A 23026-nucleotide genomic window follows, 5' to 3' on the forward strand; every position below is an offset into this window, starting at 1 on the left:
GTCGAACCATTGGCATGCAAAAAAAGAGAAAGGCATTTCCCCCATAATCCTAAGCAAAAGAGATGGGCTTGATGAGTTTGTGAGCCAATACCATTGTCACGGTCTATTTTCTGCAGGCTTTGCAATCTCATTTTCTAACAGGAAACATGAATATGCCCAGATACCATGGGATGACTTACTTTATTATTTCCCAGGCTTGAAAATATATGTTCAGAAATATACCCAGCTCAATCCCTCCTTAAATTATTCAGCACACGACCACTGTCCAGAATACAGACTGCATGATCTCAAACATGCTCCTAGGCAGTATTGCTTGGAAAATGAGGTCCTTGTCTTTAGAGATGGGAAGTCACGTTTCATAAAACATTTCTCACATTTTAAGAAGTTGGTATTTCTGAAAAATTAACCCAGGGAAAATCAAATTGATATTAAAGAATGCCTGCAGTGGTGTAAGAATGCCTAATTTCCCCTGCCCCTCCCTGCTTCTCTATCTGCCAGTTTACGCTGGTTTTTTTCCCCTGGCTTGGCGAGGGGGCAGAGGGTAATGGGGAGAGACCTTGGAGTAAAGTTTCAACGTGGCAGCAGGAAGCCAGCGTCTGTTATTTTAAGCACTGGACACCAGACAGGACATTTTGTTTCCAACACACTCAGGGGCAGAGAGATCTCAGTAAAGATCAAGAGGCTACAGAGCAGCAAGAATCATAAGAATCACATTAGCACTGACAAGCTTCCCAGTGGGGTGGAGAAAAGAGCATTTGGAGTGGTTTACTAAGAGGAATGCATATTTTTATCAGGCACTGAAGCTCTCCCTTTTGATGTTGGGATTCCAGGTCTATGGCATGTTTTATAGTCACATACACATGTTCCAAGGACTCTCCAGGCTGTTCAGTCTTGCCCCTGTGGAATGCATGCAGGAGTTGGCTGGACATCAGGGGTGGGCAGCCATCTGCGTGGCCTGATTTCGAGGGCCCTGGGAAGACACCGTGCCTCCACCTCCCACCAGCTGCTCACATACACGGTTAGCTATTTAATCCCCAAGCAAGGATGAGAATGGACATTTCTTGTGCACCTACTGTGAGCCAGGAACTGGCTTTTTGGGCTCACTTCACAGATGAGGAAACTGAGGCCTGGAGATCAGGAATGCATTACCCAGCTGACCTGGAAATTGGCAGTGCCTAGGAGACTATCAAAGGTGGCTCTTTGGAAAACCTGGTAAACTCACTCATGATGAGGTGTGAATTCCATCATTCACGGAGTCATACACTTCACAAATGAAAAGTACTCACTATGTACAGGAGCCAGACCAGCTGCTGAGGTGGGAATAGAAGATGAAAAATTTCTGACACTGTTTGGAACAAATGATCTAACAGGAGACAAGGCAGATATCAAATAACATACAACCAAAAATAGGTGCCATGAGACAGATGTAGACATTTGCGTAGTATTATTGCTTCCTGAATACTTATAAAATGAATGATAAGATATAATATTACTTTGCATTTAAATAGAGAGTAATATTTTAGCAAGTCATTAATTGTGTAATTTTACACATTAAATGAGGTAATATGGGAAGCTGAGGGCCTTCTGGGAACCCTTGTAAATCAGTGATTTATTTTTTTAAATTTTAATTTTAGGTTTCAGGGTACATGTGAAAGTTTGTTACATAGGTAAACACATGTCGCGGGGATCTGTTGTACATATTATCTCGTCATCCAGGTATTAAGCCCAGTACAATAGTTCTCTCTTCTGTTCCTTTCTCTCCTCCTATCCTCCTCCCTCAAGTAGACCCCAATGTCTGTTGTTTCCTTCTTTGTGTTCATGAGTTCTCATCATTTGGCTCCCACTTATAAGAACATGTGGCATTTGGTTTTCTGTTCCTGTGTTCGTTTGCTAAGGATAATAGCCTCCAGCTCCATCCATGTTCCTACAAAAGACATGATCCTGTTCTTTCTTATGGCTGCATACTATTCCATGGTGTGTATGTACCACATTTTCTTTATCCAGTCTGTCACTGGTAAGGATTTAGGTTGATTCCATGTCTTTGCTATTGTGAATAGTGCTGCAAGGAACATTCACATGCATGTGGCTTTATGGCAGAACTATTTATACTTGTCTGGGTATATGCCCAGTATTGGGATTGCTGGGTCAAATGGTAGTTCTACTTTTAGCTCTTTGAGAAATCACCATACTGCTTTCCACAATGGTTGAACTAATTTACACTCCCACCAACAGTGTATAAGTGTTCCCTTTTCTCTGCAACCTCACCAGAATCTGTTGTTTTTTCACTTTTTGATAATAGCCATTCTGACGGCTTTTATCGTCAGATAAGATGCCATCTTATCCGATGTGGTGTGAGAAGATATCTCATTGTGGTTTTGATTTGCATTTCTCTAATGATCCCTGATATTGAGGGTTTTTTTTCGTATGCTTGTTGGCCGCATATATGCCTTCTTTTGAGAAGTGTCTATTTATGTCCTTTGCCCACTTTTTAATGGAGCTGTTTTTCTCTTGTAAATTTGTTTAAGTTCCTTATAGATGCTGGATATTAGACCTTTGTCAGATGCATAGTTTGCAAACATTTTCTCCTATTCTGTAGGTTGTCTGTTTACGCTGTTGATAGTTTCTTTTGCTGTGTGTAAGCTCTTAAGTATAATTATATCCCACTTGTCGATTTCTGCTTTTGTTGCAACTACTTTTGGTATCTTTTTCATGAAATCTTTGCTCGTTCCTATGTCCAGGATGGTATTGCCGAGGCTGTCTTCCAGGGTTTTTATAGTTTTGGGTTTTCCATTTAAGTCTTTAATCCATCTTGAGTTGACTTTTGTGTATGGTGGAAGAAAGATGTCCAGCTTCAAATCTTCTGCATATGGCTAGCCAGTATTTAGGTATTATTTAGGTTGATTCCATGTCTTTGCTGTTGTGAATAGTGCTGCAAGAAACATTCACACGCAAGTGACTTTATGGCAGAATTATTTATATTGTCCCTATTTAATAAATGATGCTAAGTCCTTTCTCCATTACTTGTTTTTATCAAGTTTGTTGAAGATTAGGTGGTTGTAGATGTGCAGTCTTATTTCTGAGCACTCTATTCTGTTCCATTGGTCTATATGCCTGTTTTCTTATCAGTATTATGCTGTTTTGGTTACTGTAGCCTTGTAGTATAGTTTGAAGTTGGGTAACATGATGCCTCCAGCTTTGTTCTTTTTGCTTAGGATTGTCTTGGCTATTTGGGCTCTTTTTTGGTTCCATATGAAGTGTAAAATCTTTTTTATTTTTCTAGTTTTGTAAAGAATGTCATTGGTAGTTTGATAGGAATAGAACTGAATCTGTAAATTGCTTTGGGCAGTATAGCCATTTCAATGATGCTGATTCTTCCTATCCATGAACATGGAATGTTTTTCCATTTGTTTTTGTCTTCTCTGGTTTTTTTGAGCAGTGTTTTGTAATTTTCGTTGTAGAGATCTTTCACCTCCCTGGTTAGCTCTATTCCAAAGTATTTTATTCTTTTTGTGGCAATTGTGAATGGGATTCTTTTCTAATTTGGCTCTCAGTTTTGCTGTTGTTGGTGTATAGAAATGCTAGTGATTTTAGTACATTGATTTTGTTTCCTGCAACTTTGCTGAAGTCGTTTATCAGCTGGAGGAGCTTTGGGGCCAGTACTATGGGGTTTTCTAGATATAGAATCATGTTGTCTGCAGAGATAGTTTGACCTCCTCTCTTCCTATTTGGATGCCCTTTTTTTCTTTCTCTGGCCTCAAAACCAGTGATTCTTAACCAGAGAAACACACCAGAATCTTCTAGAATTTTTTTTTCAAGAATACACATAGTAGGCTGGGTGCAGTGGCTCACACCTGTAATCCCCACACTTTGGGAGGCTGAGGCAGGCGGATCACGAGGTCAGGAGATCAAGACCATCCTGGCTAACACGGTGAAACCCCGTCTCTACTAAAAATACAAAAAAATTAGCCAGGCCTGGTGGTGGATGCCTGTAGTCCCAGTTACTTGGGAAGCTGAGGCAGGAGAATGGCATGAACCCAGGAGGCGGAGCTTGCAGTGAGCCGAGATCATGTCACTGCACTCCAGCCTGGGCAACAGAGTGAGACTCTGTCTCAAAAAAAAAAAAAAAATATATATATATATATACACACACACACACACACACACACACACACATATATACATATACACACACACATACATAGTAGGCCTCCCTCTGCAGACATTCTTCTCCAGAAGGACTAGGTTGGACCTTTCACAAAAACTCACTAGGTAACTGTGGTGTGTACCCCCAGTTAAGAACCACTGCTGAAAGTCACAAATTATATTGTGTTTGTTGATTCTCTAAAAATCATGATTGATGATAACTGAAGACACCAGAAAACAATTCGGCCTCAAGAAATTTTTGTGCTTAGTCAATGGATTTGTGCATCAGGTTCCATCTGCCTCTGTATCTATAGAGATGAGCAAGTCACTCATCAGCTCTAAGCCTCAATTTACTGATCTGTTAAATGGGGATGATAGTAATGCTACTACATCTATTTCCCAGGACTTTTGGGAGGATGATTGATTCAGCATCTGCTTACTTAGTACCTATTATTTGTAAGTGGCTGTTGTGTTCAGTGGAAGATTAAAATATCAGTGTGTCCACTATTTTCAAGGGTCTCATAAACTAGAAAAATTAATCATAACAGAAGATAGAAAATCAAGTGCCCAATGAAAGAAGTGCTCTGCGAGTTTGAAGGAGACCTAGAGATGGTAACTTAACATCTTGTGGACACACGTTTGGGAATGCAGAGGAGAGGGATGAGTACTTGCCTAGAACGTTTCGGTTCCAGTCATGGGAAAGATCAGTAGAGTTAGATCATCATAAGCTAAAAATGCCACCTTGAGAGTCACTATTTTTTGATGGGTATTAGAGAGCCCTGGAAGCATTATAAGTGAACATGACATTCTGAGGGGGGTTAGGAAGACAAAGCTCATAGTGTACAGTGCATGGATCAGGATGAGGGAAAAACTGGAGGTAACAAGACTAGTCAGGAAGCCAAGGTGGCAGCAAATGTCTGAAATGGGCAAGGAGCTGTGTCGATAACTGTTCCAATTTGTGGCAAGAAGACAAAGGAGTTGGCAAAAGACAGATACTAGGTTGAGTGATTGGGTTAATATGGTTCCTTGAAAGGGCTCTGAGACATCATGCAAATGAAGGTGGCCACCAAGAAGCCCCATCCAAGGCAGCTGCCTGAAGAATTAAAACCTTCTGGTTTCCAGAGCTTTGCTAGGATAGGATGCACTGAACAGGCCTCAGGGAGAAGGGTACGGGGAAAAATTGATGGGGAAGCCCCCCAACTTTTGCCTTGTGCCCAGGACAAAGCTCAGCCAAGCACTCCAACAGTATGAAGCCAATTTCCTGGGTTCAGAATAAACTCTACCATCTTGGGCAAGGTACTTCCTCTTTCTGAGACCTGTATCCTTCATTTGTAAAATGGGAATCATGACAAGGATAATAATAATATTGCCCACTTCATACTGTTATGAGGATTAAATATTAAATAGGGTGTCTGACTTAACTTGAGTGCTATAGAATATATATATATATATATACACACACACACACATATATATTTTTTCATACACACTTATTTGAAAAATTCTCTAGTTCACAAATACTGAAAACTATTAATTTGGACCAAAGATTGGACTGACTGACTTGGATTTGCTCTCTAAAACTGGGTCCCTCTGGTCAGCGTAACTGACCTGCGGCACCTACAGCCAACCTGGCCATCCCTGTGCCCTTCTTGGTCTTTTTGGTGCCCAAGACATGTCCTCCATATATTCCTATTTTTAAGAATTACATGTTTATCAGAATAATTTTCATTCTCAGTGCTCAAGTTGAAACAGATGATCACAGAGAATTTAACTACATAAAGTCCTTCTATTTTACAAAGGGCACAAAACTTTAGAGATGTTCACCAGTAATTAAGTCCTAATTAAGAGAGTCCTGATTAGGTCTTAGCTATAGGTGAACATCTCTGAAGTTTTGAAAGAGATTCAAAGAGAGAGAGAGGAGGGGGTTTTGATGTGAGGGAGACTCTCCGTTGCTGACTTTGAGGATGGAGGGGCCCTCATGGGATGCACACAGCCTCCAGGAGCTGAGAGTGTTCCCACTGACAGCCAGAGAGGAAACGGGACCTCAGTCCTACAACACAGCTACTGGATTCTGTCACAGCCATGTGAGCTTGGAGGAGGTGCCTGAGCTCCAGATAAGAAAGCAGCTGCTGACACCTTTATTTCAGCATTATGAGAACCTGAGCAGACAGTACACTGTGCCCAGACTCCTGACCCAAGGGAACTGATCTATTCAATGGTCACTAAGTTTGTGGTAATTTGTAATGCAGAAATAGAAAGTGAATACAATCTCTCTAGCCCAGACCCACACGCTGGGATTCCTCAGGCACAAATCCACCTGCCTAATCCTCCCCAGCTGTAGGAAGGAAAAACAAAGGCCAGTGTGGAATACCAGCTCCCCTTCACCCTGGAAGATGCTACAGATGGAATAATGTTCTTTCCTTTCCCAGTTGTACTGAACCAACATGGAATTCCATATGTATTACATCACCACTCCCTCATCTCAGAGTCCAGCCACACAGAGGAAGCAAACACGAAGAGGATGCTCCAGTAGGGCTCATGTAAAAGGATATCTTGTTTGTAGGATGGCTGGAAGAAAGTGGCTGCACTATCCTTTGTCCCAGTGCCATCTAAAAGACACACAGATTCTCTTTAGGTTCTTTCTAGGGAAATTTTTTAAAAACTCAAATCAACTGCAGAATTTACTGAGCTTTCATAAAAGTCTACCCTTGGCTAACTCTTTGGATAAAGTAAATGAAGGGGCAGAAGTTTCTGGAACAGTTTGCTAGCTATTTCTGCACAACCAGGCAAACTTTCCCTCTTAACTAGAGTTCAGTTCATTGGCTAATTGTGCATTTATTGGACAAACGCAAGTTGTCACACATGTAGGTGAACAGCAACAGCAAGGCAGAGAGGCAATGTCTGTCACCTTGCTTGCTAACCCTGACCTTAGGTCCACACATACAAAAAGACCAGGTAGAACTTTTTTGCCCCCCAGCACAGGTGATTAATCATGGACTGAGGCAGGCCCTCAGTTGAAAGCCAGTGGAGCATAGCACCAACATCTGTTTTGTATTAGCTATTGCTGAAATGCCAGGGGCCTGAAACCATTTAGAAAATGCAGCTCTCCATGCCCTCAGCCTCTTTTGGTCTCTCCAGCTGGCAACCAAGTGGCAAATGTATTTAGAAATCAGAAGCTAGCTCCTCTGTCAACAATGCCAAGGGCCTTCAATGCCAGGGTCCTCGGACAGTGCATTTTGGGTGGAATTTTTTGTAGATGCCTCTTGTTTTCATTGAGGGACCTTAGAAAAATGGAGCAACCACCATGTTCTGGCTGAGTTGGATGGAGAGAAAAAAAGTTGTAGGAAACCAGTTTTGTATTCAGTGAACTGTCTGCCAAGGTAGACACTGAGAAACATGAGAAGATCTTTTTTAAACCAGGTGTGAATTATCATGGTTTTATCACCCACATCACAGTCCTTTTCCTTTTTGCTTTTCATTCCCTCTTCCCCAGAGAAGAGACAGAATTTGAGAGAAGAGTAAATCTGCAATAACAGTCACAAGATCAGTTTGAGGATGTGCACGGATAACGTAGCTTGCAGCTCCCAACAGTCTGCACTGAAGACAATCGATGTCTTACAAGAGAAGTTTGTGAATGTATCTCATGTCAAAAATAAACAGTAGGAAAGAGAAAACTCGTCTCTTAAGAGCTAATTTCTGTCATCCAGTGTACTCCTTTCTTTCCCCCCTCAATGCCCTAAATCTTCCCCCTTAGTCCCTGTGTTTTTTTAAACCTATCAAACTCAAGTGTAAAAATATGTGTGCCCTGTTGCAGGGACCAGAGCAAAGGTTGTAGGTCACAGCTGGAAGGGGCTGGTGCCACTTTCTCCCAGTCCACATTGGGCTAGGGGCAGGGTCAATACCTCACCTGGCAATCTCATGATAAAGTTTCACCAATAATCAGAGTAAATGAAATAATTCACACAAAGTGATTTAACAATGAGGCATGGTTGTATTTTCAGTGCACATACATTGTATTTTAAGTATCACTCTTTTTTCCTTTATCTTTTCTCTGTAGAAGGTAAATAAAAATGATTGAAATTCAAAAATTAATAAAGTTACTTAAAAGACCTTGACATTTTAATCAACTTTTTCTCCTAATAACTGAATAAAAAATAGAAATTTAAGCTTTAGAACTTTTTTTTTTAATCCTGTAGATATTCTGTAGAATGAATTATCTGGTGTGAACTTGCCCATCTAGACATAACAGGGCTTTTAAAAGTAGATAAAATGCAAGTGATGTTAATTGGAATCATATTCTAATATTAGCTCAATCCTGATAGGAAGTCTCTAGTTTTATTTCTCTACCTGTGCTCAGAATTCAGTCTCGTGTCTGGTTACTTTAGTTAGTCAAGGGCTGGGTGCTAATGTCATGAACATAAGAGGTTTGATGCCTGTTCAAATTTATTAGCTTCCTTTTTGTCTATGGTCCCAAAAGTACCCAAGGAGAGTTGAGTGAGTGACTGGGGTGGACTCAAACTCATTCAATTCAAAGAATCGGCCTAATCAGTTCATGTTTTTAAATTGCAATTTTTAATTTTCTGATAATGATGCCATTTTCTGTCTCATCACATCCCTTCTTCAAAGAATAAAAAGTCCTTAATGTCTATGTGCTACTATTTCCAAAATGTACATTCTCCCCTCCTCTGGCATGACTTCCATAGCTACTCCAATTTTATGTCATTTTACATTCTTCTGAGGAATTATTATCCTCAGGGTCCATTTTCTGCTTCCAGAAAGTACACAGCTTTGGGGAATTGAGCAACAGAATCATAGCAGTGATAGCAATACCTGCCATGTGCTAGGAATGAGTTCTGTGAAAAAGAAACTAGAAGTAGTTGTGGTAAAAGCCAGACTAGTAGCCCCGAGAGTCCCTAAAAAAAGGAGGAGAGATCTGTCTTCAGTCCTTTAGACTTTATTTTTCTTTTGTTCTTAGCTACTTTTATTCTATTCCAGGTCAAGAGTTTATTTATGAAGAAAATAGGAAAGCATTTGGAAAGAATCAGAAAGTCTGAGGAAAGAATGTCCTGGGTGGAGGTTAAGTACTGTGGCAAAGTCTGGTTCCTATTCACCAAACTCATTTCCTCTCCTAGGCACATAGTTAACTCCATTACCCAGGTTCCTTTGTGGTTAGGCAAAGTCATGTGACTGAGTTACAGCCGATGGAATGTGGGCAGAAATACAATGTGCCTTTCCAGCCATGGCCCTTGAAAATGTCACAGGCACAATCCATCATGCTCCTTACCCCTTTGTCAGCAACTTTGGAAACCATATATTGAAGCTGGAGGAGCTACAAAATGGAAGGAGGCTGGGTTCTTGGAAGAGAACTGTCTTGCCCAACAGAAACACCAATTTTGGATTTTATGTTAGGAAAAAATGAATTTCTATTGTGTTAAGCCATGGTTTTGTTGGTATTTGTCTGTGACAACAAGTAACATACCTTAACTAATACCAACTCCACAAAAAAGGATACTATGGAAAACTTTCAAAGACTCAAAATCCCAATACCCCTTTATCTTTCATTGTCTGTAAAAAGAAACCCACATTTTTCTGTGGGAGTTTTAGTTTCCCAGCCTCTCATTACTAGTCACCAAATATGTCACAGAAACATAGTTTCTTGATTGAAAAACGTCCTAAGTGCAAACCATTATTAAGATGGAGGAGGAGAAGGACAGAGGATGGAAAATGTCATTATGGATGCTTAGGAATCACGCTACCCTCCTCTATTTTGGAAATGTACTCAACTTGAACAGAGAGGATTAGCTGTTGCCCAGTGCCTGCTGATTACTGTGTATGAAAAAGTGAAATGCACTTTTGAGTTTCAGATTGTGTCTCTATAGGAAACTTTAAGCAAGGGATTCAACTAACTGCTTGATAATTAAAGGAAAAACTCCAGTTTTGCTTCTGCTATTTAAGTAGCATTGGCTTGAATTATGCAGCATGCTCAGCTCACCTCCATATCTGATAGTGTCTAGACAAATCCTCAGTATATGTTATATAAAACCATGCATTTATCAAAAGAATGGGAAAGAGGCTATAGAGTTTGACCTATGCATGCACCCATCCATGACGTATTTATGACTGCAGTATTTGAACTAAAATAATTCTATAACTAACCTATAAAGAAATAACATTGTAATTGTTTATAAGTGGTGACTAGATCCCAAGGCTTGTCAGAAAAATCTGCTTAGTCCCAAGTATAGTATTCAGTGCCCATTCACTCACATATTTGATGCTTCAGGTGCAATTAAATAACTAATCACTACCTATTTGGAGGGCTGGGTTAGGGGTGTGTGTGACTAACGTAATAGAAGTAAAAAACTGCAAGGGACTGAAGGAAGGAAAAGTAATTTTCTGACTGGGGCCATCAAGATAGGACTTATAAGGATGACCAGGGGCTCAGGAGATAATGAATGGGGGTAGTGTGTTGTGGGGAGGGATAAGAGCCTTCAAGATAGAGGAAAAGCTGCCTGCGGAATAGTTGAGGAGATATGGCCAAAGCTGATGCTGAATGGGTCATTTATTCAGCCAACATGTACCACTTCAGTTTGGGGACAGTGTCTCTGCCCTTATGGCATTTGTATTCTCCTGGTAAAAACAGATATTAACCCAGAAAGAAAATTCATATTAAAGGAGGTAATACGTGCTATGAAGAAAAATGATACTGACTGAGGGGGTGGACTGAGTAACTCACAGGAAAGGGGACAATATTTTAGAAAGGATGTTTAGGGAAGGTCTCCCTGGGTTGGTGGCAAGAACTAGAAGGGTCACTCCAGCATGAATCCCCAAGTTGTTCTGAGTCCAGATTTCCTCTGGTCTCAAGTTTTGGCTCTGCACCTGCTCTGGGAGATGAGCTCGAGTAGCAGAAAGCTCAGGGGGACCTATGCTTGGAGTCAGGAGCTAGGAAGGCCTGTGTGGTGAAGGGGCAAATATGAGGGAAGGTTGCAAGTCTCTGGGAAATCAGGGAAGGCCTGGATTGCTTTCTTTAATTTTGTAGAGAGATCCTCTTTGTTTGTGAGGATAAGGACAATTTGATCAGCAACAGCTGTTTACTTATCTGTGTTTTTAAACATGATCTGAACTACTTCAACTAACAGAATATATGTTTTCTTTCCCAGGGTATACAAACCAAATTGTCATCTTTAGCCTTTCTGATGTTCTCAGCAGAAACAGGGACTTCACCATGAAGGAACAGAACTCAGTTTTAATTTTAGAATAGGGAACATCATCATAAAACATAACACAATATAGCCAAATGTATTATTATATATGATATATTATAACAGCATAATTTAACCACATATGAATGAAAAACCCATCACTTCTGCAGGTCAAGAATGGAGAACCTTCTCCCAGAGGCCAAAACTCAAAGGAAAAGAGGAGCATCCCATTAGCTGAAAGCCTTCATTCCCCAACCCTGCTAAAGGCAGCGTGTAATGTGCAAGCAGAATTCTACAGCCAAGGCAACAACTTCCCCACAGATGGAAAGCTTTGAGTACTTCCCAACTCATCCAAGAACTAAAAACTCAGAAAGATTTATTGTGAGGAGGCCCTCTGCTAGGGAGTGTTTCTATTGAATATTTCCTCCTCAGGTCTTGGTCTGATAGCAATTAGTTTCTAAAGGGTAAAGGAAGCCCAGATTGAGGAGGAACCACTTGTAACCAGCACAATGGTTGGGGGACTTAGCTCTAATTTGCAGGCTCAATTTCCCCATCCTTCTCGTATTGGCTTTCTTAAAAAAGCTCACCAAAACCTGGGTTTCCATCCTATCATAGGCTTGCTAAGCTTTTTCTTAGCTTTCTCTTCCTATGGAAAGTGGAGAATTGAAGTAGTTATCTGGATAGTATCTGTTTAATTGATAAAATCTAAGATAATTAAAGAAGCATAATAGTAACAGAGTAACTATTTATGATCTTTTTTTGCAGCAATAATCCCTGACTACTACATTGAGAAAACATAAAATTAAAAAGAAAATATTGCATTGTTATTTCATCCTGCCAAATTCCTCTCTCCCTGTATATAATATATATAACTTTTATTTATATATTATATAAGTATATAATTTATAACTTTTATGTATATATAAAAATATATACATATAATTTTTACTTATATATATTTTATATACATATATTTTTAGATGGGGTCTCACTCTGTTGCCCAGGCTGGAGTGCAGGGGTTCGATTTCAGCTCATTGCAACTTCTGCCTCCCAGGCTCAAGTGATCCTCCCATCTCTGCCTCCTGAGTCACTGGGACCACAGGTGTGTGCCATCACCTCCATCTAATTTTTTATATTTTTTGGTAGAGACAGGGTTTTGCCATGTTGCCCAGGCTGGTCTCGAATTCCTGAGTTCAGGTGATCCACCTGCATTGGCCTCCCAAAGTGCTGGAACTACAGATGTGAGCCACCACACCTGGTCAAATTCCTCTATTTCTAAGGATCTTAAATAGCTATTGTTTTCCAGGAAGAACACAAGTCATTATTTCATCTTAATTTTATCTTTAGTTTTCTCCTGCCTTTTCTTCCAGACACATTGTCCCCTCCCCTTCCTTACCACACAGAAACTCCTTCAGTTTAAGGGCAGAGAGGGACATGTGTTACTTTGAAGAAAAATAGAGAATTTCATTTCTCCTAAATTTATCATTTAAGTTTAGGTGTTATTAACAATGATTCAGGTGTATTCTACTGAAATCAGATATTACACATTAGTAATTGAAATTCTGTATAACTTTTCTCTTATAAGTAAATTTCCATTACTGTTTTCCTTTCTACAGACTTTACTGGCCACTTGATTATAAATGAATCACATTTTCATGCATGTGATACAAAATGTGGTTTTGTGATTCAGTAAGTTGGTGATTATCCCACCAGCCTGGCACTGAGGTAATAGCTGAGAGAGAATTGATTAAATCAGAGACATTATGATTTTTCTTATAGCCATTTTGATGAAATTAGAAATGAACAAGTCAATGGAGTAATTGGAGTAATCCAAATTTAAGTACTGGCCTGTTCATATAGCTAGAATCGTTCCAACTATTCCTGTCTCTGGTTAAGTGTTGTATTTCAAAAGACTCAATGTTACACAAAAATTCTAAAATATTTAAACGTTTAGATCTTTAGATAAGTGGGCCCGTAGATCTAAAAACTACGCAGTAGCCAGTAGGCAAAGTAAGTGCTTGATAAGATATATAGTTGCTGTTTCATCCTGACATGAAATTGAAAACATAACAAGAACCTTAATATCTAATGTTCAATAGATGCATCAGGTCAAGCCGATCATCTTTTTTTCAAAAAAGTGCCAATTTCATTTCAACACCATGTCATGAAAATTGTAACGATCATGGGAGGAAGATGAGCCATCAAATGGAGGGTGATTATTATAGCACAAGTTAAGTAGATCCCACATAATTACAGGAGAGGCCATTCTTTCTGAGTTAGGAATATGGAATATTTTGTCATGAGTCATCCTATGATAAATCAACACCTAGCAGTGTTGCCCATTGTGGATTTCCTTTCTTCAGATTGATTCCACCTATTGAAGATACACTGAAGAGACAAACCATTTAAGTAATTATTATAAATGCTACCCTATTTATCCCAAGGGATAGCAGTTGTTGGAGAAATGGCCGTATCTCTGTCAGATGTCTACTATCAAATCAAACAATAAAATGAATGTTGTGACCATGAACTCTTAATGACTTGACATACTTCAAAAAGTTATGTGAAAGCACAGGCTTAGGGAGTGACTGTTGTGAGGCACATGCATTTCATAAGCAAAACTCTCTTTCCTATTCCTGATGCCAAAGCGGTCATGGGGACCGAAGGACAGGCAAGGTGCTAGTAGTAACTGAGTGGGCAGCGTTGATGTTTTGGTTTAAACACAGGTTTAAAGAAGTAGATCCAAACACATTTCATGCTTTTCTCTTTTGGGCTTTTTCTTATTCTTCTGCTGCTCTTCTTCCTCCTGTTTTTGCTAGGTCCTTTACCTTTGCTTGCATCTGCCAGAATTCTGTCCTCTGTTCACTTTACTTCTCCCTCTGCACAGATCTGTTTCTTTTCTGTTATGTAGAAACATGGTTATCAAATTTGAGCCTGCACCAGAATCTCCTGGAGGAACGGTTAAAACAGCTGATTCAGAAAAGCTTTGTGGCAGTTCTAACAAGCCTCAGGTGACATTGCTTCTTGTGGTCCAGGGACCACTCTTTGAGAACCACTGCTGTATGATGACTTTGTAGTCACTGTCTCCCTCCTGTCAGGCACTCCCATCATCATGAAACAAGAAATGATGACTGGGGACATGTGGGGGAACTTTCCCCAACATCAGTGACTCTATAATAAGCAGATAGGTGTAATGAGTAAAACTAGACATGCCTGCAGACAAGAATTATAAGGAAGAAGTTGTCCTTGATGAGCAAGTTGTTTACTCAGATTGCTGATGTGAAGTATTCAGAGATCCAATTCAAGTCTTTTGATGAAAAGATGGCCCTAAACAGATATTTTGTGAGTATCTGCATCATGGCATAACTGGGACTTAACACATTTCTTTCCAATTCAACTGGAAAGTATGTATTGAAGGCCTATGATGTGTCAGGAACTGTGTGGATTATTATACGGTAGATGTACCTGTGCATGGTACATGCACCTGACCGTGACAGCTTAAGCATTTCCTGAGAATGACCCTCTATGACAGACACACCTGAATGTGCATTCACAGTTCGAGCGTGGCCAAGCTGGAGATTCATTCCTTACCTATGAGGAACATCTGAGTCCCCAGCTTGTCCAGTGGGATGCTTGTCATACAAGGGATTGAGGCCCTTTGAATAAAGGTTGAGTAAAGGTTGAATAAAGGTTGCCAGGTAGAGGTTGTTATGGAAAGGATGTTAAGTGAAAATGCTATATGAACTACAGGCTTTTTACAAGTGGTGGCAGTTCTCCTGTCCAGCCTACCATCACTGGACCGTCCCTGCATGTAAGTTCTCCTGAATAAACCCCATATCTCGTTTGCTGACTCAGGGTCTCTTCTTTTGCCTCTCAGCTCTGGTGCTACCCCTTATCTCGGCTTATTGCAGCCTCCGCCCCCTGGGCTCAAGCGATTCTCTTGCCTCAGTCTCCAGAGTAGCTGGGATTACAGGTTTGTGCCACCATGCCCAGCTAATTTTTGTATTTTTAGTAGAGACGGGGTTTTGCCCTGTTGACCAGGCTGGTCTCGAACTCCTGACCTCAAGTGATCCGCCCACCACAGCCTCCCAAAGTGCTGGGATTACAGGTGTGAGCCACCGAGCCCCACCTGATATGGAGATTTAATGGTTTCTTTCTACAAGAAATCCACAAGCCATTAGTGTCTGATGGGAGGGAAAGAGTGACTACAGGGTCGTTATGCAGCAGTGTTTCTCAAAGGCTGGTCCCTGGACCAGCAGCAGCACCTGGGGCTTGTTAGAATGCAGCAAGCATTTCAAGCAGAAGTCTCTGGGGGTAGAGGGGCCACAAGCTGTTTTGGAAAGGAAACAGCTGAGGGTACTTGTGCAGCGGGAACTATAAAGAGAACAGAGCGCAGGATTAGGGCAAATACTTACTGATAGGGAAAGAGGCCTGGCGGAAAAGAGAGGAAGAACAAATAGAAAAATAAGAGCAAAACCAGAAGAGAAGAGCATCTCTACGACTAAGACAGTCTTTGAAGACTGTTTTCAAAGAGAGAGAATGATGCAGAGAGATCAAGTTTAATCTGGTGAAGAAGCAGGAGAGTGTGTCTACAGGAGTGGCTTTAGAGGGAGCAGGATCCAAGGAGCAAGGAGGCAGAGGACAGGTGGGCGACAGGCTGCAGGGGCTGGAAACGGCGTGAGAAGGGTAGAGGGGAAGCCAGCAGAATAGCTCACTCTGTTGAGATCTGCTGCAATGGATGGGATGAGGCTCAGTGGCTGCTGGAAAAAGAAGGGGCAAGGGAAGTCTTTTTAGGATGAGAGAAACCAACAAGTCCAAGTCTGTGAAAAGAGGCTAGTATCTTTAGAAGGTGGAAAGGGAAAAAATCAAGCACAGACATGTAAAAGAGATCAGAGCTGTTTATTTGCCAAGATAAGAGGGATAGTGAGAAGAACTCTTTCAATAAATATTTTTGGAAACCTGTACTTGCCAGACACTGTTTTCAGTGTAATAAATAAAAGACAAAGTGCTTCTTCTCCTGGAGTTTACCCTCTAGTGAGAGCAAACAGACAATAAGCAGATACATATACAATTTGTCAGGTATTCATAAATGCTATAAAGATTAAAGCGTCTGGGTGTGGTCCTCACGCCTGTAATCCCACTACTTTGGGCAGCCGAGGTGGGCGGACTTCTTGAAGTTGGGAGCTCAAGACCAGCCTGGTCAACATGGTGAAACCTCGTCTCTACTAAAAATACAAAAATTAGCTGGGTGTGGCAGCAGGTGCCTGTAGTCCCAGCTACTCAGCAGGCTGAGGCACAGGAGTCATTTGAGCCCGAGAGGTGGAGGTTGCAGTGAGCCAAGATGGCACCACTGCACTCCAGCCTGGGCGACAGAGTGAGACTCCATCTCAAATAAATAAATAAATAAATAAATAAATAAATAAATAAATAATAAAGCAAGGTGAGGAGAATTAGAGGGACAGGAGGATTTGCTATTTAGGATAGGGCCACTTCCCTAACAAGGCAGATTTTCAGCAGAAAGGGGATGGCAGGGAGGGAGTGGGCCATGCAGATAGGTCAGAAGACCAGTTTTAGAGGGACCAGCGAGTGCAAAGACCCTTCTGCATGGGCTGCTCGCTGTGTTTTAGGAAAAGCAAGGATGCCAGCTGCCTTCAGTGGGCTGAGCGAGGGGAGGGGTGGCAGGACATATGGAGGACCACATCCTGAGAAGCTGTAAAGAACAGAGTCTGGATTCTGCTGAGTAAGCTGAAAAGATGACAGAAAGTTCTCAGTGGGGAAGTGACGTGGTATGAGTTAGTTTTTCTTCTCTTTTTTCCAAAAGATAATTTTGGCTTCTGCGTGGAGAACAGGCCATAAAAAGGCAAGGGCAGAGGTGGGGAGAATATTCAGGAGGCTACTCCAGGAATCCAGGTGAGAGGTGATGGAGAGAGTGGTGGCTGTGTGAGAAGTGACCTGATTCTGGATATATGTTAAGTAGAGTGTGCAGGAGTTGCTGATAGAGTAGGAAGATGTGAGTTCGGGGGAAAAAGGGAGAACTGCAGGGTGGGTAAAGCTATTGGAAAATTTGCAGAAGTAAGGGAAGAAAGTAGATGTGTTGAAAGTAGTACGTCTTTATTGAGTGTTTAGTGTGTATCAAGCATCATGCTAAGTTCCTTATCTATATCACTTCACTTAATTCTTCTGACAACCTTAATTTGCAATGAAGGAACTAAGGCCAAGAGAGGGAAAGTGACTTGCCATTCACAGAGCAGATGTCAGGCCAGGCACCCCTGCAGGGCACACTCTGTGAATTAGCCCACATCATACAACCTCTGTCTTCTCTGAGAAATGGAAGTTTACCCAGAGTTGGGGAAAGAAGGTGTAGTAAGGTAAGATCAAGATTGGGAGTTCAAAAAATGTTGAACTCCCAATGTACATCAAAGATTTAAACATGATAATAAGATGATTTTTTGGCAATGCTTTCTTTAGGGGAGTCAGTGTGGTTTGGGGCTCACCTTCTTGTGGCTATGTATGCTACGTCTAGATAAGAAAATGACTGAGCTGCGATCTTTCTAGACCTTTCCAAAAGTAAGCTCAATCACTGAGTGATCCCTTCTGCTGCCACAACTGGTGTGGAACCAATTCCCAGCTCCCAGTCCCATGAGATAAACATTCTCATGATCTTATTTAGCATAAACATTGACCTGAAATGGAGCAGGCTGGCAAGATGGAAGTTGAGTCATGACATATTTATTAAGCTGAGCACTGAGTTTGACACTCAGAGGAACACCAAAATAATTCAAGACACATTTCTTGCCCTTAAGGGACTTAACAACATTGGCTTGGCTGGAAGACCACCCAACATCCATTAGGATGGAGAAATCAAATCTCCACTTTTGGACTCACTGCACTGCTCAGAGTGACAGGCCAGGAGATTAAAAGGGTCTTGGTGCATATGGAATGCATGCGCGGCCTGTAGCCCCTCAGCCTGTGTGCATTAACTCCACAAGCAGCCTGGCTGCAGAGTGAAGGTGGCTGTTTGTGCACAAACATTGTCATTTCACTGGGACTGCTATTTCATCTTTGGACCTTGGCATCAAAGGAACACTGACCTTATTCCTGTAGCTTCCCTTTCTTTGAAGCGTATGGCTTTGCATTGCAGATTAAAGTGAAGACATTCATCAAGGAACAGATCTGGCCAACTGCTCTCCAAACTTAACCCGAAACAAAGCCTTGAAAGACTCCAATCACAGTTGCAGTGGAGTGGGCTGAAGATGAAGGCTCAGAGCCCGGCTCCTCTTTCTCAGGTCCTGTAAGGCAGCTCTTGCATGAAACAGTGCATCCTTTGAGCTCTGGGCAACTTTACCCTGAGAGTGAGTCTATCTCTGCAGAAAGGGGTGAGCTAGTGCAATGTCCCTAACCTGTCCTGCTCATTTGATTTAAAGCAGCCACTGTTGCAAATGAGGCCAGTGTGATCATTCACTGTGTGCCTTTGAATGCTTCAAAAGATGTGTCAGGCACAACTACCTGAAACTTGGCTGATAATTCTGTCAATTTTCTTTTTCTTCTACTTTCCTTTGTTTGTTTCTTTGAAAATAAACTGTCCTATATTTCTCCCTCATTCTCCTATCTTGCCTCTAAAAAAAAAAAAAAGACCGTACACATGACATTCTCTGTTTTTTTTTTTTTCTCTTAAGATGACAAGAGGAGTAAAGTGAGAAACTTTAAATGTGAGGTTAAAAAAATAACCAAAGAATTACTTAGGTATAAGGCTAAGAGAGAGAAGCAAGGGAAGTATCTCCTACCTCAGGGGAAGAAAAATTGATGGCAGATGATTACTCATGTCTTTAATGTAATCTTTCTGCAGATCTTCCACTGTGATCAGATCAACAGAGCAAGTTCTGTCTGTGATGAAGTGGTAACCCAATCCAGAGGACGGAAGGAAATGATTGTAAAGTTGCGTACATGTAAAGCAACTGATTTGGATGACATATACACCAAAGGACCCCGGAAATGAGTGAAAATTTTGTTGAGACACAAGCTAATTTCTAGAATAACTTTTTCCTAGTCACTTGTCTTTAAAACAAGACCAAAGAATAATTCTAGTCATTCTGAGACAATTCACTTAACTTGCATTTTTGCTTAAATCTCAAATAATTGATTTTCCATTAAGAAACACTTGAAGTTTAAGAAGAGAATTAATATGGCTTTATGGGAAACCAGTAGTTCCAGGCCAGTTTTTTCATACAGTGGAAAGCTTGTGGAGGAAAAGATGCCACTCTCTATGGCTTCAATGTTAAAAGGTTAAAAGATACCTGTTTAGGACAGGCATAGTGGCTCACACCTGTAATCCCAGCACTTTGAGAGGCCGATGTGGGCAGATCACTTGAGGCCAGGAGTTCCCGACCAGCATGGCCAACATGGTGAAACCCCGTCTCGACTAAAAATACAAAAATTGGTCAGGTGTGGTGGCTCATGCCTGTAATCCCAGCATTTTGGGAGGCCGAGGTGGGTGGATCACCTGAGATCGGGAGTTTGAGACCAACCTGGCGAAACTCTGTGTCTACTAAAAATACAAAAAATAGCCAGGTGTGGTGGCGGGCACCTGCAATCCCAGCTACTCGGGAGACTGAGGCAGGAGAATTGCTTGAACCCAGGAGGCGGAGGTTGCAGTAAGCTGAGATCACACCATTGTACTCTAGCCTGGGTGACAAGAGCGAAACTCTGTCTCAAAAAAAAAAAAATTAGCTGGGCATGGTGGTGCGCGCCTGTAGTCCCAACTACTCAGGAGGCTAAGGCAGGAGAATCACTTGAGTCTGGGAGGTGGAGGTTGCAGTGAGCCCAGATCACGTCACTGCCCTTCAGCCTGGGTGACAGAGCAAGACTCTGTCTCAAATTTTTAACCCCCCCCAAAAAAGAACCTCCCCCCCAAATAAAGGTACATGTTTATCCAATCTGTATCCCTTAATTTACCCCGGCCTCTTTTTAGGGTGTGGCCATATGACTAGTTTTGGCCAATAGATTGTAAACAAGGTGATAGGAATCACCTCCAGGCTGGCCCTCCCTTTCTTTTTACCTTGGTAACCATGGGGGCCATGTGTTGAGATGACGAACCCTTAAGGTGAAAGCAGCCTGAGTCACTGTCTTCAAAGACAAGCACTGTGTAGAGAGTTGACTGATTGGTATTAGATGTGATGCAAACAAGAAATACCTTGGTTCTGTGAAGCCACTGAGATCTACAGGGTTTATTTATTATGGTGGCAAAACCTCCCTTATCCTACTAATCCAGGATCTTATCTTAGAGGATATCTAGTCCTACTTCACTTCTGTCATAACGATGCTTCCTGCAGCATCTCTGAGAAATGGTTCAAATACTTGTTGATCACCTCAGAAACAACAGCAAATAACAGTAGCAAGCAATTATATAATGCTTACTAATAATTGTCTCCAGACACAATGCTAAATATTTTATACAGATTAATGTATCTACTTCTCACAAAAACCTTGGCTCCTAAATATCATTTTTTCTCACTTTATAACTGGATGAATTGAAGTACAGAGAAGTTGAGTCACTTGCTCGGGGTTGAATAGGTAAGTCATTCGTCTAAGGCCACACATGAGTGAATAGTATCACAGGAGTCAGATCCAGGCAGCTACCTTCAGTCTCATACCATAAGGGCTTCCTAGACTGGACTGTTGTTTTCTTTTCACAAAGACCAATCAATAAGATGCAGAGTCATAACACTGAAAAGGCAAACCTGGAAGGAATCCTAGAGATCAGCCAATCACTGCATTTCATATGGAGGAAAAAATATCCTCCTGCAGGCCTTTACCCTGCTTTAGTGAAAAAAAGTCCTGTCTTTCAAACAAGTGTCTTGGGAGCACTAGGGCTCAGTAGAAGGGCCCCAGGGGGTATCAGTATGGGGGTAAGTGAAGACACTACTATAACTAGATCAGCCTTGTTCTTATCTGTTTTATACAGTAGGCTTCTGGTAAAATTTGTATGTGAATATTCTGCTGCTTTAATAATACCAAAAACTGATGGAGTACCCCATACTTCTATTGAAATAGCAGGCTTGGAGGGTTGCATTAAACAATGTCGGACTTCAGGACAGCTGGGAAGTGAGGTGAGGCACATGGATTGTACAGTCCAGTGGCCAGGATAAATTGGCTACTTCCATAAATGTGCTCACCAGCTTGCCTGGCAGCAAGAACTGCCTTCTTCAGCACCGTATCCCCTCTGGTGTGTGACATGAGGTAGAATCTCTATAAACCATCTCTGCAAAATGGAGGGAGAGTTCCAAGATGCTTTTATGAAACAACTTTTCAAAAAGGATTAATTTGGGTTGAGTAAGGAAGCACAGTTTAGCTCTGTTCCCACTGGCAAAGAAATGGCTGGAAGGTTATTGTGTGTGTTTTGTCTATATATCCTCAAATGGCCAGTGGTGGCCTTCCATTACCCAACCTCTGGCTATAAAAAATAAAAGGATGAAAAATTGGATATTAAATTGGCTACTTTGGTCTTAGGGAAACACAAGTGACAGTCCCAAGCAAGCACAGGCAAGCATGTGCATGCAAGCGTGCGCGCGCACACACACGCAAACACACACACACACTATATTTGCTTCATTTCAACATAATTGATCACAGAAAATTATCTCAATTTGCTGTTCACAATGAGGTAAATTAGAAAGTTTTCTTTGCTTTAACGAAGAGTTTTTGTGTGGTGTGCTAACAGCAGTTTTTGTGCATTTATCACATGGCTTGATTTACAAATAGGGTTCTATAAGGTAAAGGTGTGTATTTGAGAAGCGGAAAGATTAGTGAGGCAGAAGGGAGACAGAGCGATGCAAGAGCTGTGCTCTATGCAGATCCTCTTACCTTGTGTGGTCCCATCCATTCCCATGAGATGTTTTAGTGATCTGATGATTTGCTCTGCTATCGGTGGGCTCATGGATGAAGCATAGACAGCACTATGCGAGTGAACCCGTAAATAATCCACAAGGTCCTTAAATAAAGAGGTAAAACCCAAAAAGAAGGCAAGTGAATCTCAACACTGGTGGTGGGAATTACATCTAGTCCCATCCCCATCTTCATAGCAAAAGACATTTGATCTCACAGCTCAAAAGAGGAATGGGGTCCAACTCTCAATGGTTTTCATCAAACTCTTTTTTTCTATTTCCTTCATAGTTTCTCCCTCAAAAACCTAGAATCTACAGCAAAGCAGGATGCTGCAAATTTGGAGTTGAACTTTAAGGCAAAACCAGATGTGTGAAGAAAAAATGATTCCTGAAGCATTTGTTGAGTACCTACTATGTGTGAGCACTGACTTTGTGTTCGGTGCCCAAAGAACACAGGATGTGGTCCTTGCCCTTGAGAATATTACATGCGATTGTGCCCATGAACAAGCATGGTAGAATAAGTCACAGTCCATGCAAACTAGGACATGCAACAGGGCTGCAAGATGCAGAGGAAAGACAGAAGGTCCTTCTAGCTGAAGTAGATAGAGAAGGTTCCAATGAGGAGATATGATTAAGCCTTGAAGAATGAAGATAATTAAGGAGGAAAAGAAAACGTGGAGGGAGGGTGGCAGAAGAGAGAAGCTGAACATAGGAACACAAGCAAGAAAGGAGAAGGCATGTATAGTAGAGTGTTTACAAAAAATAGCTGTAATTCTCTCACTCCCTGTAACCATGCATATTTGC

The 23026-nt window shown here is 41.4% G+C and overlaps 1 protein-coding gene across 2 annotated transcripts in view; it reads right to left on the minus strand.

The window, feature by feature from the left end:
* The window catches only part of SPTLC3 (serine palmitoyltransferase long chain base subunit 3), a 194543-nt gene that overhangs the window by 33459 nt on the left and 138058 nt on the right, over positions 1-23026 (minus strand). For both annotated transcript variants that reach the window (XM_073008457.1, XM_073008455.1), the window contains one exon: positions 22203-22329. In XM_073008457.1, the coding sequence (XP_072864558.1) occupies positions 22203-22329 (127 nt within the window). The remainder of the gene's footprint in view (positions 1-22202; positions 22330-23026) is intronic.

Source organism: Chlorocebus sabaeus, chromosome 2 (assembly GCF_047675955.1).
Source record: "Chlorocebus sabaeus isolate Y175 chromosome 2, mChlSab1.0.hap1, whole genome shotgun sequence".
NCBI classification, from domain to species: domain Eukaryota; kingdom Metazoa; phylum Chordata; class Mammalia; order Primates; family Cercopithecidae; genus Chlorocebus; species Chlorocebus sabaeus.